Genomic DNA, 26,011 nt, shown 5'->3' on the forward strand with positions numbered 1-26,011 from the left:
TCACCAGGGGGCCCACCTGCCCATGGTTTTAAATCGCGGTAGCGGGTAGTGTAACGTAACGGTAACAGGTGCAATGGGAAGCAGGAGTAGCAGATGTTACATAATGGGAAGCAGGTGTAACGGCCATGAATTTTTTTGAAGCACGCACAACCTTGTGCATATTAGCATACTTGCATGTTTTAAGCTTTTGGCCATTCTTAGAAAGGATTTTAGTGTATTTTGGACCCTTTAGTTCGAGTAACTAAGTTATTTGGTAAGGGCAACAAGTTTACATTTGTTTTAAACCATCATTGATAGAAAATTACGTGTGCGCGCGTATTTATACTTCATTGTTCTTATCTGTGATAAATTCTTATGTGTGCTAAATGAATTAATAAAATAAAATACATTATACACTCCATTAGTCTATTAGACACATAAGACATACGAATAATATAAATATAAAATAGCTAGAAAAGAAAGAAGGTTGAAGTTGAAAAATAAAGAACATAAATATCACATTACTAATATTATTAAAAAAAAATTCCTAACAAGTTAGTATTTTGAAATTGTTAATTAATGCATCTATTGTGAATATTTAAAGAAAAGTAAATTTTGTATCATTGTCATTCTCATTATAATCTTTTTCCCCTCTTGCCACTTGGTATATTGAGAATGATATATGAAAGAGAGAGAAAAAGTGAGAAGAAAAAGTAAAAATAAAATATTTTTTTGGTGTAACAGTCCTGTAGCGGTTACGTAACGGCTGTAGCGGCCTTTACGTAACGGTCGCGGTCCGTAACGGCCGCTACGGCCGTGATTTTTCTTCCCACCGATTTCGCGGTGTGTAACAATATCGGTAACCCAAAAAACCTTTACGTAACGGTGTTACGTAACGGTTGCGGCCTTTATTTAAAACCATGCACCTGCCATGTCAGATGTGGGGCCCACACATATCGGGTCGGACATATTCCTAGCTATTTTGACCATTCCGGACGCATTGATGCAGTCGATTTTGCCAAAAACAGCCTCTAAGTAACTGTTTTATAATGGATGACAATTTATCCAAATTCAACGTGGAGAAATTTGATGGTCGGAACAATTTCAGTTTATGGCAGAGTACAGTCAAGGATATCTTGATTCAACGTGACTTGATAAAGCCGCTAATTGGGAAGAAGCCAAAAAATATCAATGATGATGACTGGGCAAAGATGGAAATGAAAACGGTTAGTACTATTCATTATGTCTGTCAAATGAAGTTAAATATTCTGTTTTAGATGAATCATCACTTGTTGAACTATGGAATAAATTAGAACAGAGATACATGTCAAAATCTCTAACAAACAAGCTATTTTTGAAGAATAAACTCTATCAGCTAAAAATTGAAGAAGGGGTAAATATTATTGATCACATAAATGATTACAACAAGATTATGACCCAGCTAATGAGTCTTGGTGTAAAAGTTGAAGAAGAAGATAAAGCACTTCTTCTCCTGGCATCTCTACCATCTTCTTATGATAGTCTTGTCACAGCATTACTTGTTGGTAAGGAAACCTTGAATTTGGAAGAAGTGATGGCTTCACTACAGGATACTGACACCCTTAGAAAGCCAACTATTAACCTCCAAGGGTGTGCTTAATGTCACGGTCCGACTATTTTCACACCCTTGTGAAGGGCCGTGCAACGCTAGCTAAAACACTCTTGTTTAACTAGCCAGCCTATCGTTTACCAACATTCATCCACAAAGCACTTTCATTAACATTCATTCAGATAGCAGCGGAAACAGTAATCAATTCATGAAAGTCGTGATAAGCAAGCAGTAAACATTGAAGCAAACGTAATTCATTAACAAATCCTCCGTTGACATGGTGTACTTAGCGAGGAAGGCAAGTAGGCTAAGCACGTTGACAATTGCTAGTGAGTTTTACAATGACTGATGAACACTCACCCTCTCCTAAGGAGGTTTTTATGTAATTATCATCCTGGCACTAGGAAACATCAAAGTGACCGAGGAGTCATACTGCCTTATTTGGCTTACAAAGACTCTACTAGCAAAGCAGAAAATAACCCTACATTAGTATTTACATGATGGAAACCCATCCCAGGCATACGAGGTAAGCGGTCACAGGCAAGCATAATGCCTTGAACAAGCTTAGCTCATGATATTCTCCCCCACTTATGCGGTCAACGTCCTCGTAGACTTTTGGCGGTAGGTACACTTCAAATTTGTCCACGTACGATTGAATATCTTCCGCAAAATCCAGCTGATTTCTGTGTCATCAAGGCATTTCCACTTCACTAGGAACTTCTACCGCTTCTTCCTTGAGGATGTGAACTTTCTGTCCACAAGGATCTCTTCAACGTCATGTCTGTCAAGTTGCACTGTCTTCAACTCTGCTCTATTGGACTGACTTCTGCTCAGGTCATTGGTGTTGGCATTGAATGGCTTGAGGCAGCTGACATGAAACTGCGGTCTTCTCCCCTTATCGGCCCACTTTTTCATCTGCTCAGAAGCTTTCTCCAGATAGGCTTGGGCAAACTCTACATTTTGTCTCCCTTCACTGGTGAAGATGTACGCCCTGGGACTCTTTTGTCTGTACGGCTCGCCCACTGTGTGAGGTAACAGCGACAGCTAGCCTGTAACAAGCTCAAAAGGACTCTTGTTAGTTGTTGAGCGCTTTTGGGCATTGCCACAGAATGGAGCCACATCAAGTAGTTGCACGCCATTCTTCTGGTTGTCATTGACAAAATGGCACAAGCACTCCTCTAATAGCTCTCTGAATCTCTTCATCTGTCCATCTGTCTGTCGGTGAGAACTCAAAGAGATGTCAATATGTGACCTGAATATCCTAAAAAATTCTGTCAAGAAGTTGTCAGTGAACATTAAGTCTCGGTCACAAATAATAACTTGCAGAACACCCCAATGTTTCACAATAGTCACAAGGAACAATTGTGTAGTCTCCTCTGCCGAACAGTATTTCGGTGCGGCCATGAAAGTACCATACTTCTTCCGCTCCCCCTTGTCTTGTTGGCAAGTGAGACAAGTTTTGGTATAATGAACCACATCATCCCGCATGTGCAGCCAATAATACCTCCCCAGTAGTCCTGTCATTGGAGTCATTCTCCGCGAATACCCCTCAACGAACTTCCTACAGTATTTAGTAAGGCCAAGAAAGGAACGCAACTCCTTCACTGTTGTGGGGATCTTCCGTTCTTGAATCATCCTTACCTTTTCCATACCCCTCCGGATACGACCTTGTTCAACCACTTGACCAAGGATATTGTTGCTTTGCCGAGCGAAAGAGAAATTCTCCTTCTTCACATCCAGACTGTTTCCCCTCAGCTTGTCGAACACTTTCCGTAGATGCTCTTCATGTTTCCTCTGAAACAACACCGATGCTCCCAATGGTGTTTTGGAAGGGCTAACACATCCCGCTTCCAATTCATCAAGTTGCTTCCCCAACTCTACTATCTCTCGAGGCGCAATCCGACATGGCCCTTTAGCAGATGGTTTCACTCCTGATAACAACTCGATCTCATTCTCCACAGTCCGTTGTGAAGGCAAATTGGGAGGCAGCTTATCCGGTAACACCTCCTTGTACTCAACCAACATCGCTTAGATGGTCGTAGGCTCTAGCCTCCAGCTCTTGGCCTACTTCTTTGTCTACCACCACTGTGGCTAGACGTGTCTGCTCACCCTGACCCAATCCCTCACTGAGTTGTATGGCTGAAAGGGACTTCCCGTCGTCTCCTTTCGTTGCAATGACTTGCACCATGCAAGAGTGATCTCCCATCAGACACAAGGAACCAGCCGAAGGCATCAGCACTGCCCTCGTCCCCCTTAGGAACTCCATTCCTAGAATGACTGGAAAGTCATCCAATGGCACCGCTGTGAAATTTGCATGACCTTCCCACTATCCACGCTTTATAGTCACTTGCTTGGCTACTCCCAGAGTAGGCTGAGCTACAAAATTAACTGCTTTCATGCGTCCTGTATCCTTCTCTAAAGATAAGTTGAGTCTCCCTGCTTCCCATTGCGAAACAAAATCATGAGTAGCCCCAGTATCCACCATAGCGCGAGTACTCTTCCCATTTATCCTCAAGTCCACAAACATTAACCCTTTTGCTCGTGTAACTTTCGGGGTTTTTGCCTGCTTTTCCAATGCATTTACCAACCGCACTGAACCCACCCTCAGGGCATCATCCTCTTTCTCATCGTCTTCCACTGCCTGCTCTGCAATGGAAGCCTGTAAAGCATTAAGTGATGCTTTGTGAGGGCATTCAAAAACTCTATGAGACCCACTACACAAGTAGCACGAAATTTAACTCTTCCCCTTTCCATTAGGTGTGTTGAACCCTTGAGACGACAAAACTTCCTTTGAGGTTAATGATTTAGAGTCGGCTCACCCACTCTTGGGTTTGCCATTCTTGAAAGACTTTCCACTGTTTCCCTCTCCGCCAAACCGTTTGGACGAAGCGGTATTATCACCAGCATAGTCAATCAAACGTTCTGCAGCCGCTTGTGCAGTTGACAAGTCTTGAACCCTTTGCCTATGAAGTTCAATTCTTGCCCACGGTTTCATCCCCTCAAGAAAATAGAACAACTTGTCCTTCTCCGACACATCCCAAATATCCAACATTAAAGTAGAAAATTGTTTCACATATTCGCTGATTGACCCCGTATGCTTAAGATCTCTCAGTTTTCTCCTTGCATTATACTCAACATTTTCAGGAAAGAATTGGGCCTTGAGCTCTCTCTTCAAGTCTACCCAACTATCAATTACACAACTTCCATTTTCAATTTCTCTGTACTTGGTACGCCACCGCAGTTTGGCAACACCAATCAAGTACATGGTCGCAGTATCCACCTTTGCCTATTCTGAGGCCATCCTCACAATGCGAAAGTACTGCTCCACATCAAACAAGAAGTTCTCTAGCTCCTTGGCATCTCGGGCACCCCCATACGTCCTGGGTTCTGGCACCTTGGTCTTACTAACTCCCGGAGTGTTGGAGTTCCCCATAGCAAGAACCATCAGATTCACCTTTGCATCCAGATCAGCCATCTACAACTGCAAAGTTTCAACTGTGTGGCGAAAGTCCTCTGACATGTCGCCTATCAAACCGGTTTGATGTTTTTGTGATCCCATCACCTCATCAACAAGTTCTCTCATCTAGGCCACCTCCGCAGCCATAGTGTTGGTTGTTGTCTCAACCTGTGCTTCCAGCACGCTGATCCTCTCAGCAGTGTTTGGTGCCATGGTCCCTTACCAAAGCTTCCCAAATCCAACAACGAAGGCAATCGAATTCATGTGGCAACTCAACCTTGGGCTCTCACCAAGTGTCACCGACTTGGCTCTGATACCAACTGTCACATTCTGACTATTTTCACACCCTTGTGAAAGGCCGTGCGGCGCTAGCTAAAGCACTCTTGTTTAACTAGCCAGCCTATCGTTTACCAACATTCATCCACAAAGCACTTTCATTAACATTCATTCAGATAGTAGCAGAAACAGTAATCAATTCATGAAAGCCGTGATAAGCAAGCAGTAAACATTGAAGCAAACGTAATTCATTAACAAATCCTCCGTTGACATGGTGTACTTAGCGAGGAAGGCAAGTAGGCTAAGCACGTTGACAATTGCTAGTGAGTTTTACAATGACTGATGAACACTCACCCTCCCCTAAAGAGGTTTTTATGTAATTATCATCCTGGCACTAGGAAACATCAAAGTGATCGAGGAGTCATACTGCCTTATTTGGCTTACAAAGACTCTACTAGCAGAAAATAACCCTACACTAGTATTTACATGATGGAAACCCATCCCAAGCACACGAGGTAAGCGGTCACAGGCAAGCATAATGCCCTGAACAAGCTTAGCTCGTGACACTTGGTCACACAAGGTCAGAAACAGACCAGGAGTAGAAATCAAAACCGTGGAAGATCGAGAAGTAGACGGTCCAAATCAAGAGCTCCAAGAAATTCCAACAACACTTATAACAAAAAGCAGATCGAGTGTTGAATTGTGGCAAGATTGGCCACTACAAAAATCAATGTCAATCCCAAAAGAAGGAGCCAGAAAATAAGACCGAAGCAAATGTCGATTCTTCTTCAGGAGAAGGAGATGCACTGTTATGCTCTTTAGAAAGAAAGGGAGAATCTTGCGCATTAAACTCTGGAGCCTCGTTTCACGCAACAGGCAACAAAGAAATGTTTAATAGGTATGTACCCGATAATCTTGGCAATGTTTATCTTGGGTGATGACAAACCTTGTGAACTTGCACGAAAAGGAGAAGCAAAAATAAATTTGACAGGTACCACTTGGAGTTTGGTTGATGTCAGATATATCCCTGATCTCAAGAAAAATTTAATATTTGTTGGACAGCTTGCAAGTGAAGGTTACACTACAACCTTCTGTGGTGAAAGTTGAAAAATTTCCGAAGGCGCAATGACATGCTTGCGTGGTAAGAAAACTAGTACTCTCTATATGACTTCAGATGCTTGCATGTCAATTTTAGTTGCTGCAGGGAATGAAGATTCAAACCTATGGCACCAGAGATTCGGTCACATGAGTGAGAAAGGTTTGAAAATCATGAACTCAAAGGAGGTGATACTAGGTCTCCAATCAGCTAATATTGACTAGTGTGAAAGTTGCATCCTCGGCAAACTAGAAAAGAGTCAACTTTCAAACATTCGGCAGAACTCCAAAGAAAGAAAAATTAGAGCTGGTGCATACCGATGTTTGGGGACCGAGCCCAGTTTCATCCATTGGCGGGAAATCCTATTTCGTCACCTTTATTGACGATCATTCTAGGAAGGTATGAGTTTTTTCTTAAGACATAAATCTGAAGTGTATAATATTTTCAGGAAATGGAAGGTCATGGTGGAAAATGAAACAGGCTTGAAAATCGAAAAGCTGAGATCAGACAATGGTGGTGAATATGTAGATAGAGAATTCAAAAGGTTTTGCTACGAGCATGGGATCATACTTGAAAAAACCGTGCCAGGTACACCCCAACACAATGGCGTAGCAGAACGAATGAACAGAACCTTGACTGAGAGAGCCAGAAATATGCGATTACAAGCAGGTTTACCAAAGAAGTTTTGGGCAGAAGCTATCAACACAACTGCTTATCTTATCAATCGAAGTCCATTAGTACCATTGTAGTTCCAGTTACTGAAGGAGGTATAGAGCAAAAAGGAGGTAAAACTTTCACATTTAAAAGTTTTTAGTTGCGTTGTTTATGTACATATAAGTGATCAGGCTAGGAGCAAGCTTGATCCAAAATCTCAAAAATGCACATTTCTTAGATATGGTGAAAATGAGTTTGGTTACCGCATCTGGGATGATCAAAACAAGAAAATAATTAGAAGTCAAAATGTTGTTTTCAATGAAAAGATTATGTACAAAGACGCGACATCATCAAATAATCCCGCACTATATAACCCTGATATTGTAGAGTTAGATGATTTCACTAACAGCAATGTGGCACAACAGACTATTGATAATTCCTAGATAGAGGAATCTATCACAGAGGAGTGCTCTGAAGCACCACAAACTCCTACTCCGACTATGAGGAGGTCTTCCCGACCGCATGTACCAAATAGGAGATATTTGGATTACTTGTTACTAACTGATGCAGGTGAACCAGAGCGCTATAATGAAGTATGTCAGGTGGATGAGGCTAGCAAGTGGGAACTTGACATGAAAGATGAGATGAAATCACTCACCGACAACAGGACTTGGAAGCTAGCTAGGTTGTCCATGGGAAAAGAAACTCTTCAAAACAAATGGGTGTACCGCATAAAAGAAGAGCATGATGGTTTGAGAAGATATAAAGCAAGACTTGTGGTCAAAGGTTTTCAGCAAATAGAAGGTATTGCTTACTTAGAAATCTTCTCACCGGTTGTGAAACACAACCATTCGGACAATTTTGAGCATTGTTGCAGCAGAGAATTTACACCTCGAGCAGTTAGATGTAAAAACTGCTTTCCTCATGGTGATCTAAAGGACGAGATATACATGCACCAACTTGAAAGTTTTGCAGAGAAAGGCAAAGAAAAACTTGTTTGCAGGTTGAATAAGAGTCTGTACGGTTTAAAACAGGCTCCAAGGCAGTGGTATAAGAAATTTGACGGCTTCATGCAAAAGAATTACTACCGCAAATGTAATGCTAATCACTGTTGCTATTTCAATAGGTATAAATCAGGTTACATAATTCTTTTGCTTTATGTTGATGATATGCTAATTGCAGGATCAGACATGGACGAGATCAGAAAATTGAAAAGGCAGTTGTCCACTGAATTTGAAATGAAAGACTTGGGTCCAGCAAAGCAGATGTTTGAGATGAGAATCACTAGAGATAGAAAGAAAGGAACCTTGCGGTTATCTCAGGCCGAGTACATCAAGCGGATTCTCAGAAGGTTCAACATGAGTGATGCTAAGACAGTTAGCACACCATTAACCGGTCATTTCAAGTTATCAAAGACTCAGTCTCCAGAGTCAAAGGAAGAGAAGAAAGAAATGGACAAAATACCATATGCTTCAGCTGTAAGAAGCTTAATGTACGCTATGGTTTGCACGAGACCATATCTCAGTCATGTAGTGGGAACCGTCAGTAGATTCATGTCGAATCCAAGAAAAATTCATTGGGAAGCGGTAAAATGGATTTTACGGTATCTCTGAGGTACAATTAACAAATGTTTATGTTTTGACAAAAGTGATCAGACATTGTAGGGATGCATAGATGCAGACTTTACTGGCGAGATAGATCACAAAAGAAGTACTATTGGATATGTTTTCACTGTAGGTGCTACTGCCGTTAGCTGGGTATCACAAATTCAGAGAATCATTGCTCTATCCACTACAGAGGCAGAGTATGTCATTGCTCTATCCACTACAGAGGTAGAGTATGTGGCCATGACAGAAGCGAGCAAGGAGATGATCTGATTACAGGGTTTGTTGACGAAGTTGGGTCTCAAGCAGATGAAAAGTGTTTTGTATAGTGACAGTCAGAATGTTATACACTTGGCGAAGAATTCAGCATTCCACTCAAAGACCAAGTACAATGGACTCCGCTATCACTTCATCAGATCTCTTTTAGATAAGGATATTAGCAGTTGAGAAAATCCCTAGCAGTCAAAACCTAGCAGATATGTTGACAAAGACAGTGACTAGAGAGAAATTGGAGTTATGCTCAGATTCAATGGGTCTCCTAGATCTACTGAAATTATCCAGAAATTGATCCCTACATGTGCCCCTCAGCAAGGGGGTGCGGGCACTCTCTTGAAGGAGTGCGGATGCCTTGAGTCTAGGGCGAGGTCACAGTGTTGTAGCATTAGCGGACACTTGGCTGCCCCCACATGTTTGGAGGGAGTGATTTGTTGACCCACCCATGTGGGTGCATTTATTCTGCTTGGTAGTTGCAGCGTCGTGGTGCATGCACAGCCTCGAGCATGCATATTTATTTTATTGCTGCTCCATCCCAACGTTCCTCTCTTATATATATATATGTACACTGCTTTGTATAGCTGTGCGTGAGTGTTTTGAGAAAAATTATACAGACAGAAGAAAAAGAAAGAGCTGTGTGTGAGGCAGAGAGATTTGTGCTGACAGTTGAGTGAGACCGTGTTCGCCTCCACTGTATTCTTCTTGATAATATAGTGTGGCTCTCTCTCTCCCGTGAATATAAGTTGAGTTTGGCCAAACCACGTAATCTCCTTTGTGTTTTGTGTGTTCTGATTGTGTTGTGTTTGTGTTGATGTTATCATTCCTTTCCCTAACACATATTTCAAAACAGAGCTTTGCACTGTTTGAAATAAATGAAAATCAAATTTTCATTTACATATTCACAAGTTTCTTTCTTTGGAAACATTCAAATCAAGGAATTGAAATCTGAACTATCAAATAAAAAAATTGGCTCCTCCTATGACAAATACAATCATAACTGTTAGGAATCATGTTTCAAATATGAGAACTAAGTTTAATCCACATTCTAACATATAATACGCCACACACAAGTTTCATTTGCAAATGATTTCCAGTGAAGAATTCATTTACAAATGAAATAAAAACTATTTTCTTTTGCATTCCAAACAGAATTTTAATCATTTATAGGAAGGGCAAAAGATGATGACCTCTATAAAAATCCATGAACCTCTCTGAGTTTACCAAAAAGGCGCCAGTTTGACCCGAGATTTTAAAAACCCACAAACCTCTCCTAAGGTTTAGCTGGAAAAAAAAAAAGCGCAAATATCAATCTTCTCTGAAGTTTAATTATAAGAACACTTACGTCCTTTCTAAACTGCCAAAAATAAGAGAAGCCTGTATCATTTTCAAAAGTCAGGTAGGGTCCGCCAAATTTTTAGGCTCGTCTTTTTGGCAAGGAGAGTTGCAAATTCAAGGACATACTTTTTGCACTTAAAAGAAACCATGTAAAGACAATAGAAACTCGCCCACAGAAGGTCCATACCTCAACGTTTGCAGGTTCTGTGCACGAGAGGGATGCCATATCTCGCCTCAGTTCCCTTAAGCGTTGCTGATAATACTCGTGGCTTGCAATATCAGCCCGTGATTTGCATCATTCTTGCGTGAGTGATCGAAGTATGTGATCCAGAGATTTTGCTCGTCAAATATATGAATCAGAAACTTCGCTGGCGACAGGTGAATCGGGATCACTGCACGCAAAAATGATATGAATCAGGGGACAGGAATCGCCAAGCCACGAGTATCAAGGCCAACCCATACTACGGAGAAGAACGACTTCCTCTCCTCTCTCTCTCTCGAACGCGTCTGCGTACAGCGCTTGACAACATCGTAGAGCATCAAATTCTAGGGTTATATGCATAAGAAAAACCAAAAAAAACCCAAACAAACCCTAACCCTTGACCCCTTGGGGATATGTCAACGAAGACGGACAGAAAAGTTGGGCAGTTGGGTCTGAAAGCAAACCTAAAACGGCTACTTATGATCTGTCCAAAAGATTGGTCGTTGATCATCTTCCGCAGCTCAAACGACCTCGTTTTAGTAAAGCTGCTATTTGAAATTATTTTTTAATTTTTATTTTTAGGGCAAAAGACACTAGCGAGAGGTTTAACAAAAACACAATGCCCGTGAGGTTTAATAATTTCTGGGGAGCATGAGGTTTCAAAAATCCTTAATACCTCTCTGAAATTTGTTAAAAAGATATAAATTTTTTTATTTTGCGAAAAGACAAGTTTTTTTAGAGGAATTTTGTATTTTTTTTGGTAAACTTTATGAGAAGTCTATGGTATTTTTTTTGAACCTTTGGAGGTTTGTGTCATTTTTGACATACCTCGGGGGGGATTTTTGGGGTTTTTAAAATCTCAATGGAGATTTTTATCTTTTACCCTTATTTTAAATTTTTATTTTTGTAATATTTGATAGTGACACCAAATGACCCCAAGTGATTAGCTTAGAATGACCCTTCACCTTCTTTTTTTTTTATAACATTTTTATATTTCATTTTTCTTGTTTTTGCAATAATCATAAAACATAAAAGAAAAAATTTCTTAAAATAGGATCTGAAATTTACTAATTGTAGGATGTCATCGTTAATATTTAAATTTATATTCAATCGGACCTCCTATCTAATAAAATTACATGAAGTTACGTGCCTCATATGACCTTACTTGATATTGTTCATGAGTGGGGTCTAGTGGAGTCTATTTAGGAGTGTATTCAAGTTTAGCTGAATTACCACAATAGGACACTTGAACTAGATTCTACTCGAGAATTTTGATTCCGAAACTTGACTCGAACTCGATTAATCACAAAATTGTTGAAAATCAAACTCAATTAAGTTAAACTCGATTCCATTATAAATTAACATAAAAATAATATATATAATGTATATTTATGATGTATATAATATAAAATAATACAAAGGTCAATTAAGCTAAGTTAGGCTCGTGAGTAGTATCGCAAAACTCAACTTATTAAGTTATTCGAGTAGTTCAAACTTGATTTAAATTCAAATAGAATAGAATTGAATTGTAGAGCAAGTCAAATAGTTTGCGAGGAGACTTTAACTCATGTACAATCCTATGTCCACTAATTGATGTGCTTTTATTGGATTTGGAGGTCCAGTAACCAATCCAGGTACATTTAATTTTTTCCCATTCTGAGAAACATTATTATGTGTGAGCTCCAATTAAGTAGATCCCATAATTTTTAGTAAATTTTAAACATGAATATAACAACTTATAATTGGTGTATTACAAATTATATCTGCAAGAACTGTTTATTCTAAGAAAATTTCAATTCCCACTTCAAAAACTTAAGTAGCATTGGCTTGGCTTTCGAATTTGTGTTTCGCACACCAGCTGTTCGATGAAAGTCCCCAATGCCAAGAGACTACTACTCTCTCTCTCTTGATAATTAAAATTTGAATATTTTGTAGTTTTTGGAGACTGACAGACATGATCAAATTGGTGAAAGCTCAATCTTGATATGAGAAATAGAAAATATATATATAGTATCTGAAATGAAAACAAAGTATAAATTGAATTCCATTGATTACTAAAATCATATTACTAAAATCTAATTTCTGAAATGAAAACTCAATGCTTGATATGATGCACTGCTTTGTTTTTTCATATTCTCCTTGTTATTGTTAAATGGTAATCTTGCCACATGCTCATATTTATTAAGAATTTATTCTTTAATTTAAAAGCATGACTTATGAAATAGTAACATAAAATTTTAGCATCAGAAACCCAAAAATAATAAAAGATCAATAAAATATTTTGAATCACCCTGCATACATAATAAGAAATTAAGAATTATGCTCTTCCTTGCCACAATATTCAAAAAAATAAAAATAAAAAACGCAAAAAAAAATAAAATAAAGGATCTCAAGCGGCAAAAAAATTAATAATAGCAGCAGCAGCTATGATCCAGCAGTTAAATGCAGCAACTGATCCCGAACTCTGCTTAAGCCTGAGATAATTTTTTTTTTATTTAAAAAATGATAATTAGAAGAACAGGGACTTAAAATAAATTACTAAAAAAATAAAATTATTATTTATTTTAAAATTTTAAAAGCTGTGAAGAAAAAAACAGACTTTGCAATTGGGCATATAATTACAAGTGCATCCTACCCTGTTAGCAATGTTGTTTGAAAGCCAGTCAAGTCCCTCGTACAACCCTTCTCCTGATGTGGCACATGTGCTCTGGATATACCTGCAAGATATTGTTGATGATCAGATGTCAATGATGACCAATGGATTTTCTTTTCATTTTTTTGTTTCTTTTGTTTTTTGCACGTTAAGGGTATCAAATTTACCAATGGCGTTGTCGGAGAGAATGAAGGCCAAGCTTATCAGTGATTTCGGCAGCATTCATTGCATTGGGAAGATCTTGCTTATTTGCAAACACAAGCAGGACAGCCTCCCTCAACTCATCCTGCAAATAGGTTTATTATCAAATAAGACCATTCTCTGATGCCTCTACTTGAAACTGTAATTTGGTCCATTTGGGCCACATGAGCACTAGGCCAAATCAATTCAGTTTGCAAAAAATAAAAACCAATCTTAAACCCATAATCAATGGATTTTCAGAGCCTGATTGAACTTTAGGATCCACAGATAGCCCAACGAAGGCCCAACCTTGGGATCCATCAAGAGCCTACAATGTGCCCAAATCAAAACCAAAGACTGATTTTTTTTGTTTAATGAAAAACTAAAACCAAAAGGCATTAGCAGAAAACATGGCCAAAGTGATTATAAAAAATGAGTTTAATTTCTATCCAATTTTTGGTTTTCAGTAATTCTCTTACACCCTTCAACTTCACTGAGAGGAAGTTTGTCTGCCAAACCCCACATACGCGCGCGCATACAGGCAAGCACACACACATAGTTACTTTCTCATACTAAATACCTATCTATGCTGCTCAAACTGGTTATTGCATCAAATCTGTGCCATTTGGGCTTAATATTGCATCAAATCTGTGCCATTCAGGCTTAACAGCCCAAGACTTGCAATAGAAGTATATTTGCCCCAAATAAATATGACAAAATTCAGAAACAAATATTAATTCTTTGCAATACCTCATTCAACATCCTGTGCAGCTCGTCTCTAGCCTCAACTACACGGTCTCGATCGTTGCTGTCAACCACAAAGATAAGCCCTTGTGTGTTTTGGAAGTAATGTCTCCACAAAGGTCGAATCTGAAATTGCCCAGGTTGAAAGAATAGAAATTGCAAATTACAAAAGAGCAACGTCCACTTAATTAATTGAAACAATCTTTTGCAGAAACTAGTAGAATCCACAGAAAAATCAAGCAAGGTCAAATAGAAATAAAAGATGCTGGAAGAAACTTGTATTTTTCACTTGCATTACTGAGTAAAGAAAACCCAAATGTCACACAAGCACATCATATCCATATTGTAGCCCTCATGCTAGATAAGGGACACTAGATTAACTAAACTGAATTCGCTACTTAAAATTAGGCATGCACACTCTATTTGTTCAAATTCATCAGCCACAATCTAGATGATACACAAGAACAAGACATGTTCATTAATCATTAGTGCCTTTATTCTTTTGGGTTTTTCTAACCACCGATTAAACTTCTTTATTTTAAGGCATAATATTGCAATAAAAATGCTATGAGTTGTCTTGCATAACAGTGAGTACTATTATGGGCCTTTGTGTTGCATCAGTCACAATGTCAATCACCCTATCATAGACACAAGGTAAAGAGAGTATGAAACAACATCTAATCCTCTACCACATGCCTGTGGGAATGAATTTGTTCGATGGAAGATACCAAGAATTTTATGGCATTAAAGTCAATGGGCCTGCCTTCATGAATCAAATAGAATAATAAAAGCAAGGTGTTTTAAAATAAATGTCAGGGAAGATATCTGTTCAGTCAGTAATCCTCTCAGTCTACATTCTGCAGAAAACACATTTGTGTTTGCATTTGTGCATGTGTGTGTGTAAATTAACCACATTGCCACAACTAGGATAGCACTTCCAAACTAATCATAAAGCAGAGAATGCTGCAAGGCAAGTTGGCCCTGAAACTCTTGCTTATGATTATGTTAAACTGTTAATAAGAAAATTCATTGCGATGCATGAAAGTAATACAGACGTAAATATTTCTACAGATATAAGGTTATGTCAAAATTTTTCATAAAAGCAAATATTAACCAGTCATGCAATGCCTAGCCTGGACTAACAAAGCACATAAAACACTCAACAAATATATCTAGCTTATGTCAAGTGCGGACAAGTGACATTTATCAGCACTAGAACATCCAAAAGCACATGTTCCATAGCTGTTCTGGTGATTTGTAGACAAACAGAACAGAGCTATATACAGCACTCAGATGTCAAAAACAAGATGATAATTCTCTTTAAAGAAAAAGGAAGCAGTGCAAATAATAGACAAGAAGATTGCTCAAGTAGATGCAAGTTGAAGTTATGCTTGATGCTGATATTATCTAAATTTGTAAGTATGCAACTGACATGCAGTTTAGTTCAAGAGAAGTGGTTACCTTGTCCTGACCACCAACATCCCAAACTGTGAAGCTAATGTTCTTATATTCCACAGTCTCCACATTGAATCCTGCCAGTACAGATAAAATAACAGTTATAAGTATAATTGAAATAAATTTCCACAAATTTAGGAGATAGAGTAGCTCCTTGGGTGCTGTGGATTGTGTTCCATAGAAAACTACTATAATCAGCTCAGAAGATTAGGGCACGTGGCTACAAACCACGGTGTCAAAGGGTTTGAATCCTTCCTCACCCACAACCGGCCTAAAGGGGAAGGACCTTTCCCTCTGGGGGGAGGAAAATCATGACCGGGATAGTGGACCACCCCATCCTCTAACTCTAATATACATGTATTAATAAAGTAGGGAACTATTTCACCAGTTGAACTTATTTAAAAAAAAAAAATCCAAAAAAGTTTAGATGTAGAATTATCACTAAGAACTGAGGATAAAATGCATTAATCCCCTAGTGTCTCTCCAACAAATAGCAAAACACAGTCATTCCTTCTATACTTTTTAGCGCAATACAGAACTCTATTTAAAGAGCAAAAGCACTGATAAGGGACCTCAAATAAAGGGACAAAAATGAAAGAAGAAGAAAATAAATATTTACTACACTCAAAAAATAAACACACCAAAACATACCAATGGTAGGGATAGTAGTGACGATTTCTCCTAGCTTAAGCTTGTACAAAATTGTGGTTTTACCAGCAGCATCAAGACCAACCATAAGAATACGCATCTCTTTCTTAGAAAACAACCGACTGAAAAGCTTGGTGAAAGACAGCCCCATCTTTGTATCTAACAAAACCAACAAGCCCCTGTTAAGTCAGAAATTCTTTTGATACAGAGTTGTATTCATTCCAGAAATAAAATAATTCCATAATCACCAAATCGCAATAAAATTCTAGAAAAAACATACAAAAAAAAAAAAAAAGAATTTTAGCCCACAACACCTGAATCTCAACAACCTTGTGTTCTAGCTTCATGAAAACAAATATGTTCATTTTTTTTAACTTTGTTCCTTATTGTATGCATACATAAGCAAGATATAGTGTTGCATCTTATGGTCCAAATCAGATGCTCAGAATTTTATTTATAGAGAAAAGCGAGAGAGAGAGAGAGAGAGAGAGAGAGATACTACTCTACATAGGGAGATCATCTACAGGTCAATCCTATTTAGGCATGCTGCAGGCAATTGAGACTCCTCTACATAGGGAGATCATCTACAAGTCAATCCTATTTAGGCATGCTGCAGGCAATTTCTTAGCTACAGTGCTGTAATCACTCGGTTCAATGCTCTTAAGCAATAAATTAACAAACATAAAATGTAAAACATAATAAAACTGTGACAAAAGCCATATTCATAGGCAAATTTTATCGATCATCCACAAGCAATTAAGCAAATATTCATGCAAAGTTATACATAGAAGCAAGTCATTTAAGTTCATACAACCAACTTAATAAGATCTAATGAGAACATCTAGGCAAATCCTGAAATAAAAGCCACATATAGCACGCCAAATTGATCTCCCCTACAGATTGCCTACTGAATGCAAAAAATCAAATCATACAAATAATGCTTAAAGTGAATCCCTTTTCCCAGAAAATGGAGCAGAAGCAAAGTGCATTAAAAAGCCCATCGAATCTGGGAAAAAAATAATAATTGAAGGTCTCTAGTGCGGCAGAAATCAGAAACTTAATTTCATAAGGTTAATCCAGCACTTTATAGCACCAATCCACTCAAAGCAAAAGTCAGCCAAACAATACAATTTTCCATCTACGGTTTTCCATAAATAAAATCCGAGAAAACAGACTCCCTCATAGCTGATCCAATAATTTGCCTTAATAAATCCCCTAGCATAACATACAAACTACATTTTCATCTAATCTCTCAGCAATCAAAAAAAAAAAACTTTTTTTTTTTAAGATGAAAACAAAAGTATACAATACAATACAAAACAAGAGATGTACACAACGATCCACCACCCAAAAAAAATTCGGACTCTTTCAGAAACGAAAGTACCCAGCTAATATTTGCAGGTGAAAATACTAGCGAAGCAGATTAGATCTATGCATGGAACACAGAATTAAGGTTTAAAAAAAGGCAAATTATTGTGGAATGAGAGATCGGTTGAACTGTAAGACAAAACAAAAACAAAAACAAAAACAAACCAAATACAAACATATGAGAAAAACTTACCTGAGAAGAGAGTTAACGAGCGATGTTGTGTGTGCGGGTGTGTGTGTGTGTGTGTGTGTGTGTGTGAGAGAGAGAGAGAGAGAGAGAGAGAGAGAGGGAGAGAGAGGTGGGGGGGGGGGGAGGGAGGGGAAGAAATCTCACGAGGTGCTGTCTGCACCAGGCGGGTTGAAAATTATATACAAGGGTGTTGTCGCCAAAGAGCGGACGTTAATGCGTCGTTTAATTTCATCATCTTAATTTTGGTTTTGATGCACCGTTAAGGCCAGGCCAGTTTCTCCTTTTTTAAAAATAATAATAATAATAAATTGCTTTTATTCATATTCAAAAAATATGAAAATAGAAATAAAAAATTAGCCACATGTTTTTTTGGTATTTTTAATTTTCTAATATTAAAAACAAATAAACAACTTCATTGAACAAATGCCCATTTTCTTATTAGACCAAATAAAAATTAAAAAAATATTATTAAAATAAGAAAAGGACAAATTTAAAAAATATCATAATAAAAATATTGATATGGCCAAAATAGTCTAGCCAATAAGAGCAGGTCAACGCCTAGCCCGCCCCTCCTCTGGGTTAAACATTCTGACAAGCAATCAGCTCTAACCCAATAAAGAGGAGGAGAGATTCACGCCAGCGGTTTAAATAGTTGAGTGATGGGCACAAGCACTTTATGACCTAGGAGCGACTCACGCCCCTACGCAATAAAGACGAATCAACCAAGGGTCAACTCAAGCCTCTATAAGAAGGGATCTGGGGAAGAAGTCAAGGTAAGTCATTCAACCTATTCTACTATTGCATTCAGCCTCTCTAGAGCATCCATCTTACTTAGGCATTGGAGTGATCCCCTGGAGTACACCCCAGGTCCTCCAAGCCTTTCTGTTTTCTATCCTTTTCAGGTCATCAGAGATCTGAGAGCACCCCTATTGGTCGTCACTGATTTTTCCTCGCAACAGTTGGCGTCATCTGTGGGAATCCACTCTAGTGAGGCACTCATCCTGCTCCCCCCTTCAGCGTTGAAAAAATGTCCACCTCACATGGCTCTAGCTTCAGCCCCCGCCGGAAAAGAGTCAGCCCAGTCAATCCGTTCTACACCTGTAGATCCTTCAAGAGTCACCAGGGAGGAGTTCCTTGCCTTCCAAAAGAAAATGGAGGACATGTTCAACCTGCTCTTACGCCAAAAGAGTCAAGAAGCATGCGCCCCACTTCAACAATGGGTGAGTCCGGATCTACCCCGAAAAACAGATGAAATAAAGGAAAGCGAGGAGAAAACTTTTCCTACCAAAAAGATAGAAGACGTGAATAGCGTAGACATCAACCAATAAAAAAGATCCTCGGAATTGGAAGAGAGGATAAAAAAGATAGAGCAAATAGAAAAAATGAGGAAAGAGGGCAAAACTAACCTCCTTTATGGGGAAGTGTCTCTACGGTCCTCGAAGCCACCCTTCACAAGAGAAGTGATGGAGGTCCCGCTGCCCAGCAGATTCAAGATGCCCACCTTTGAGAGGTATAAAGGTCTCTCCGACCCAATTGACCACTTGGATACCTTTAGGATGCTGATGCAGTTGCAAGGCGCTCCTGATGCCATTATATGCTGAGCCTTTACAGCAACCTTCAAGGGTAGCGCCAGAGATTGGTACCGGACCTTGCGACTCGGATCAATCGGCTCCTTCTCGGAGATGGAACAACTATTCACTAGCCATTTCCTCAGCAGTCGAAGGAATTTCAAAACAACAGCTCACCTAATGAGCATGGTCCAGGGAGAGAGGGAGATACTAAAGAAATTCATGCATCGCTTCAACACCGCAATCCTGGAGGTCCGCAATCTAGACATAGGAGTGGCATTGGCAGCCCTGACCACAGCTCTCCAACCTGGAAGCTTCCGGTACTCGCTAAGGAAAAACCCATCGGTTGATATGGGAGAGTTGATGATCCGAGCGCAAAAGTACATCAACTTGGAAGAGATGATGGACACTAGGGGAAGTCGCATTGAGTTGAAAAGGAAAGGGAATAGCTAGGAGATGGGCGAATCCTCCAGGTCCGCCAAAAGGCATGAGACCACTATGTTGCTCGCCAGCCCTAACATGAGACAGAAATCCAGTAAGTTCTCCACCTATACACCCCTGAATATACCGCGTTCTGAAGTACTGATGCAGATACGAAAGAAAGATTATGTCTCATGGCCCAAACCCATGCGAACTCCCCTGCCTAAATGAAACATGTCTATATTTTGCCAATTCCACAAGGATCACGGGCACGACACAGAGGAGTGCATTTAGCTGAGAAATGAAATTGAAGCCCTAATAAAAAGGAGAACCTATCAAGGTTTATCAAAAAAGAAGATCCGCAGAGGGAACCTCGTGAGCAAAAGAAATCCAACGCAAACGACGAGAAAGAACGAGTCATAGGGGAAATTGCAGTGATCTTTGGAGGATCTGCTAGTGGAGGAGACAGTAGAGGCGCTCGCAAAAGGTACGCTAAATAGGTGCTCTCAGTGGAAAAAGGGGAACCAAATAGCAAAAGAAACAGACAATATGAAGATATCATCTTTGACAGCCGAGACGAAAAAGGGGTACAGCAACCACATGATGACGCATTGGTACTCTCCTTGTTGGTGGCAAACTACAAAGTTAGGCGCATATTAATAGATAATGGGAGTTTGGCAAACATTATGTTCTGGTCAGTACTAGAAGGGATGAAAATTGGAAAGGAATGACTCAAACCAATCGCAACCCCCCCGGTTGGGTTTGGTGGAGATGTTGTTCATCCCGTAGGGACAATCACGCTACCTGTGACCATGGGGACGTCCCCACAGCTAGTTACTTTATTGACAGAGTTCTTGGTGGTTGATCGGCCCTTGGTATACAATATTATATTGGGCCGCCCTTTTCCTAATGCAGTCTAAGTTGTAACGTCAACATACCACCTCAAGATGAAATTCCCTACACCGCACGGGACAGGGGAGGTCAGCGGAGATCAAGCAGCAGCTCGGAACTGCTATGTTATGGCCCTAAAAGGAAAAATGGAGGCAAGAGAAACCCTAATCATGGAAGATCTAGAGATAAGGGGGGGATATCCTCAAATCAGCATAGTAGATGAAGATATTGCCTGCGTACCCCTACATGGCCACTAGGAGAGATCTGTGCAGATTGGGAGTCACCTGCCTGAAACCCTGAGAGTAGAGCTAAGCCAGGTACTGAACGAATTTGCGAACGTGTTGGCTTGGTCTGCTGACGATATGCTGGGTATTGATCCTGCCATCATAGAGCATAGGTTGCAGGTGGACCCCAACCACCGACTTGTGAAGCAGAAGAAAAGAAGTTTCGCGATAAAGCGAATTAAGGTAATTGATGAAGAGGTAACACAGTTGATGCAAGCAAACTTCATCAGGGAGGTGAATTACGCGGAGTGGCTAAGCAATGTGGTCTTGGTAAGGAAGCCTAACGGAAAATGGCACACCTGCATAGATTTCACAAATCTAAATAAGGCGTGCCCGAAGGACAGCTTCCCTCTCCCCCGAATCGATCAGCTGGTAGATTCAACTTCTGAGCATAAGCTTCTCAGCTTTATGGATGCATACTTGAGATACAACCAAATCCCCCTACATCAGGGTGACGAAGAAAAAACGTTTTTTATCACTGAAAGGGGGTTGTACTGTTATCGAGTAATGCCCTTCGGATTGAAAAATGTATGAGCCACATACCAGAGGTTGGTGAACAAGATATTTAAAGATCAACTCGGTAAAACTATGGAGGCATACGTAGATGACATGCTGGTAAAAATCTTGAAAGCAGAGAAGCATTGCGAAGCCCTGAGAGAGACGTTTGAACTCTTACGCAGGTACCACATGAAGCTAAACCCATCAAAATGCGTGTTCGGTGTTTCAGTAGGAAAGTTCCTTGGTTTCATGGTGACACATCAAGGTATAGAGGCCAACCCAGACAAAATAAAAGCACTACTAGAAATGAAGGCCCCGCGGACGAAAAAGGAGATCCAAGTCTTAACAGGGAGGATAGCCTCCCTCAACAGGTTTGTCTCCTGCTCAGGGGACAAAGGCTTACCCTTCTTCAAAGCGTTAAGGAAGAGAGGAGGATTCGAATGGGGGGAGGAACAGAGCAACGCCTTCAAACAGCTTAAACAGTATCTCAGCTTCCCACCTCTGTTGAAGAAGGCAGAGACAAGAGAAGAATTATACTTGTACATAGCCACAACGACAAATGCGGTCAGCTTAGTTTTAGTCCGAGAAGAAAGCAGGTAGCATCAACCCATATATTACACTAGCAAAGTGTTGAGTGGAGTAGAAAAGAATTACAGCATGACTGAAAAGGCAACATTCTCCATCATCTGTGCTGCACGGAAATTAAGGCCATACTTTTAGGCTCATAAGATAATTGTGCTGACAAACCTACCGCTGAGACAAATTCTCCAACGGCCAGAAAGTTCAGGGAGGATGACGAAGTGGTCCATTGAATTGGGCGAGTTCGACATACAATACTTGCCAAGGCCTGCGGTCAAGGCCCAGGTGCTTGCCGATTTTGCAGCAGAAAGACCCCCCGAATTAACGGGAAGGTCAGATGTATGGGCGCTGCACGTTGACGGATCATCAAATGCAGCCGGAGGAGGCACAGGATTTATCCTCACAGCACCAAATGGTACCGAGACTCTCTACGCACTAAAACTGGAATTCTCAGCAATGAACAACGACGCCGAGTACGAAGCTCTGCTAGCAGGTCTTCGACTAGCAGAAGCATTGGGGGTACCACAGATTAAGGTTTCAAGTGATTCCCAATTGGTAGTAGAGCAGCTGAAAGGAGAATTGATTTGTGCTACCCCCAATGCTTCTGCTAGTCGAAGACTTACTAGCAGAGCTTCGTACTCGGCATCGTTGTTCGTTGCTGAGAATTCCAATTTTAGTGCGTAGAGAGTCTCGCTACTATCTGGTGCCGTGAGGATAAATCCTGCACCTCCTCCGGCTAGGTTTGATGACCCGTCAACGTGCAGCGCCCATACATATGACCTTCCCGTTAATTTAGGAGGCCTTTCTGCTGCGAAATCGGTGAGCACCTGGGCCTTGACCAAAGGCCTTGGCAAGTATTGTATGTCTAACTCGCCCAATTCAATGGACCACTTCGTCATCCTTCTTGAACTTTCTGGCCATTGGAAAATCTGTCTCAGCGGTAGGTTTGTTAGCACAATTATCTTATGAGCCTGAAAGTAGGGCCTTAATTTCCATGTAGCACAGATGAGGGAGAATACTGCCTTTTCAGTCGTGCTGTAATTCTTTTCTGCTCCACTCAACACCTTGCTAGTATAATATATGGGTTGATGCTACCTGCCTTCTTCTCAGACTAAAACTGAGCTGACCGCATTTGCCGTTGTGGCTATGTACAAGTATAATTCTTCTCCTGTCTCTGCCTTTTTCAACAAAGGTGGGGAGCTAAGGTACTGTTTAAGCTGTTTGAAGGCGTTGCTTTGTTCCTCCCCCCATTCGAATCCTCCTCTCTTCCTTAACGCTTTGAAGAATTGTAAGCCAGGAAACAAACCTGCTGAGGGAGGCTATCCTCCCTGTTAAGACTTGGATCTCCTTTTTCGTCTGCGAGGCCTTCAATTCTAGCAGTGCTCTTATTTTATCTAGGTTGGCCTCTATACCTCGATATGTCACCATGAAACCAAGGAACTTTCCTACTAAAACTCTGAACACGCATTTTGATGGGTTTAGCTTCATGCGGTACCTTCGTAAGAGTTCAAACGTCTCTCTAAGGTCTTCGCAATGCTTCTCTGCTTTCAAGCTTTTTACCAGCATGTTGTCTACGTATGCCTCCATACTTTTATTGAGCTGATCTATAAATATCTTGTTCACCAACCTCTGGTACGTGGCTCCTGCATTTTTCAATCCGAAGGGCATCACTCGATAACGGTACAACCCCCTTTCAGTGATGAAAAATATTTTTTTCTTCGTCAGCCTGATGTAGGGGGATTTGGTTGTATCCCGAGTTGAATCTACTAGCTGATCGATTCGGGGGAGAGGGAAGCTGTCCCTCAGGCATGCCTTATTTAGATCTGTGAAATCTATGCAGGTGCGCCATTTTCCATTAGGCTTTCTTACCAAGACCACATTGCTTAGCCACTCCGAGTAGTTCACCTCCCTGATGAAGTTTGCTTGCATCAACTGTGTTACCTCCTCATCAATTACCTTAATTCGCTCCATCGCGAAACTCCTTTTCTTCTACTTCACAGGTCGGTGGTTGGGGTCCACCTGCAACCTATGCTCTATGATGGCAGGATCAATACCCAGCATATCGTCAGCAGACTAAGCGAACACGTCTGCGAATTCGTTCAGTAGCTAGCTTAGCTCTGCTCTCAGGGTTTCAGGCAGGTGACTCCCAATTTGCATAGATCTCTCCTAGTGGCCATGTAGGGGTACGCGGGCAATATCTTCATATGTTATGCTAATTTGAGGATATTCCCCCCTTATCTCTAGATCTTCCACAATTAGGGTTTCTTTTGCCTCCATTTTTCCTTTCAGGGACATAACATAGCAGTTCCGAGTTGCTGCTTGATCTTCGCTTACCTCCCTTATCCTGTGCAGTGTAGGGAATTTCATCTTGAGGTGGTACGTTGACGTTACAACTCGGACTGCATTAAGAAAAGGGCGGCCCAATGTGATATTGTATACCGAAGGTCGATCAACCACCAAGAACTCTGTCAATGAAGTAACTAGCAGTGGGGTCATTCCCATGGTCACAGGTAGCGTGATTGTCCCTACGGGATGAACAACATCTCCATCAAACCCAACCAGGGGGGTTGCGATTGGTTTGAGTCATTCCTTTCCAATTTTCATCCCTTCTAGTACTGACCAGAACATAATGTTTGTCGAGCTCCCATTATCTATTAATACGCGTCATCTCCATCAAACCCAACCAGGGGGGTTGCGATTGGTTTGATTCATTCCTTTCCAATTTTCATCCCTTCTAGTACTGATCAGAACATAATGTTTGCCGAGCTCCCATTATCTATTAATACACGTCTGACTTTGTAGTTTACCACCAACAAGGATAGTACCAATGCGTCATCATGTGGTTGTTGTACCCCTTCTTTATCTCGGTTGTCGAAGATAATATCTTCACCTTGTCTGTTTCTTTTGCGATTTGGTTCCCTTTTTTCCATTGAGAGCACCTGTTTAGCGTACCTTTTGCGTGTGCCTCCGCTGTCTCCTCCACTAGAAGATCCTCCGAAAATCACTGCAATTTTCCCCAAGACTTGTTCTTCCTTGTCGATTCTGTTGGGTCTCTTTTGCTCGCGAGGTTCCATTGGCGGATCTTCTTTTTTTATAAACCTTGATATGGTATCCCCTTTTTATTAGGGCTTCAATTTCGTTTCTCAGCTGAATGCACTCCTCTGTGTCGTGCCCGTGATCCTTGTGGAATTGGCAAAACATAGACATGTTTAGTTTATGCAGGAGAGTTCGCATGGGTTCGGGTCACGAGACATAATCTTTCTTTCTTATCTGCATCAGTACTTCAGAACGCGGTATATTTAGGGGTGTATAGGCGGAGAACTTACTGGATTGCCGTCTCATGTTATGGCTGGTGAGCAGCGTAGTGGTGTCATGCCTTTTTGCTGACCTAGAGGATTCGCTCATCTCCCGGCTATTCCTTTTCCTCTTCAACTCAATGCAACTTCCCCTAGTATCCATCATCTCTTCCAAGTTGATGTACTTTTGTGCTCGGGCCATCAACTCCCCCATATCAACTGGTGGGTTTTTCCCAAGCGAGTACAGGAAGCTTCCAGGTTGGAGAGCTGTGGTCAGGGCTGCCAATGTCACTCCCATGTCTAGATTGCCAACCTCCAGGGTTGCAGCGTTGAAGCGATGCATGAATTTCTTTAGTGTCTCCCTCTCTCCCTATACCATGTTCATTAGGTGAGCTATTGTTTTGACAATCCTCCGACTGTTGAGGAAATGACCGATGAATAGTTGTTCCATCTCCAAGAAGGAGTCGATTGATCCAGGTCGCAGGGTCCGGTACCAATCTCTAGCGCTACCCTTGAGGGTTGCTGCAAAGGCTCGGCACATAATGGCATCAGGAGCGCCCTACACTTGCATCAGCACCCTGAAGGTATCCAAGTGGTCGATTGGGTCGGAAAGACACTCATACCTCTCAAAGGTGGACATCTTGAATTTGCTGGGCAGCGAGACCTCCATCACTTCTCTTGTGAAGGTTGGCTCCGAGGACCATAGAGACGCTTCCCTATATAGGAGGTTAGTCTTGCCCTCTTTCCTCATTTTTTCTATCTGCTCTATCTTT

At 40.8% G+C, this 26,011-nt stretch overlaps 1 protein-coding gene across 4 annotated transcripts; it reads right to left on the minus strand.

Moving 5' to 3' along the window:
* Window positions 1–12,699: 12,699 nt before the first annotated feature.
* LOC131151692 (ADP-ribosylation factor 2-like) lies at window positions 12,700–17,976 on the minus strand. Of its 4 annotated transcripts, none has more exons than XM_058103037.1 (7): window positions 17,847–17,976; window positions 16,148–16,303; window positions 15,503–15,573; window positions 14,048–14,167; window positions 13,285–13,403; window positions 13,100–13,181; window positions 12,700–12,938 (listed from the first exon to the last, which is right to left on the minus strand). In XM_058103037.1, exons 2-7 carry the CDS (start codon window positions 16,293–16,295, stop codon window positions 12,933–12,935), a joined length of 546 nt encoding a protein of 181 aa, XP_057959020.1. In that variant the 5' UTR covers window positions 16,296–16,303; window positions 17,847–17,976; the 3' UTR covers window positions 12,700–12,932. The 4 variants fall into 4 exon arrangements, with proteins under 4 accessions (XP_057959020.1, XP_057959021.1, XP_057959018.1 ...); XM_058103038.1 differs by having other exon boundaries at window positions 17,706–17,960; XM_058103035.1 differs by having other exon boundaries at window positions 12,700–13,181; window positions 17,706–17,912.
* Between the last annotated feature and the right edge of the window lie 8,035 nt (window positions 17,977–26,011).

Source organism: Malania oleifera, chromosome 3, assembly GCF_029873635.1.
Source record: "Malania oleifera isolate guangnan ecotype guangnan chromosome 3, ASM2987363v1, whole genome shotgun sequence".
Taxonomy (NCBI): domain Eukaryota; kingdom Viridiplantae; phylum Streptophyta; class Magnoliopsida; order Santalales; family Ximeniaceae; genus Malania; species Malania oleifera.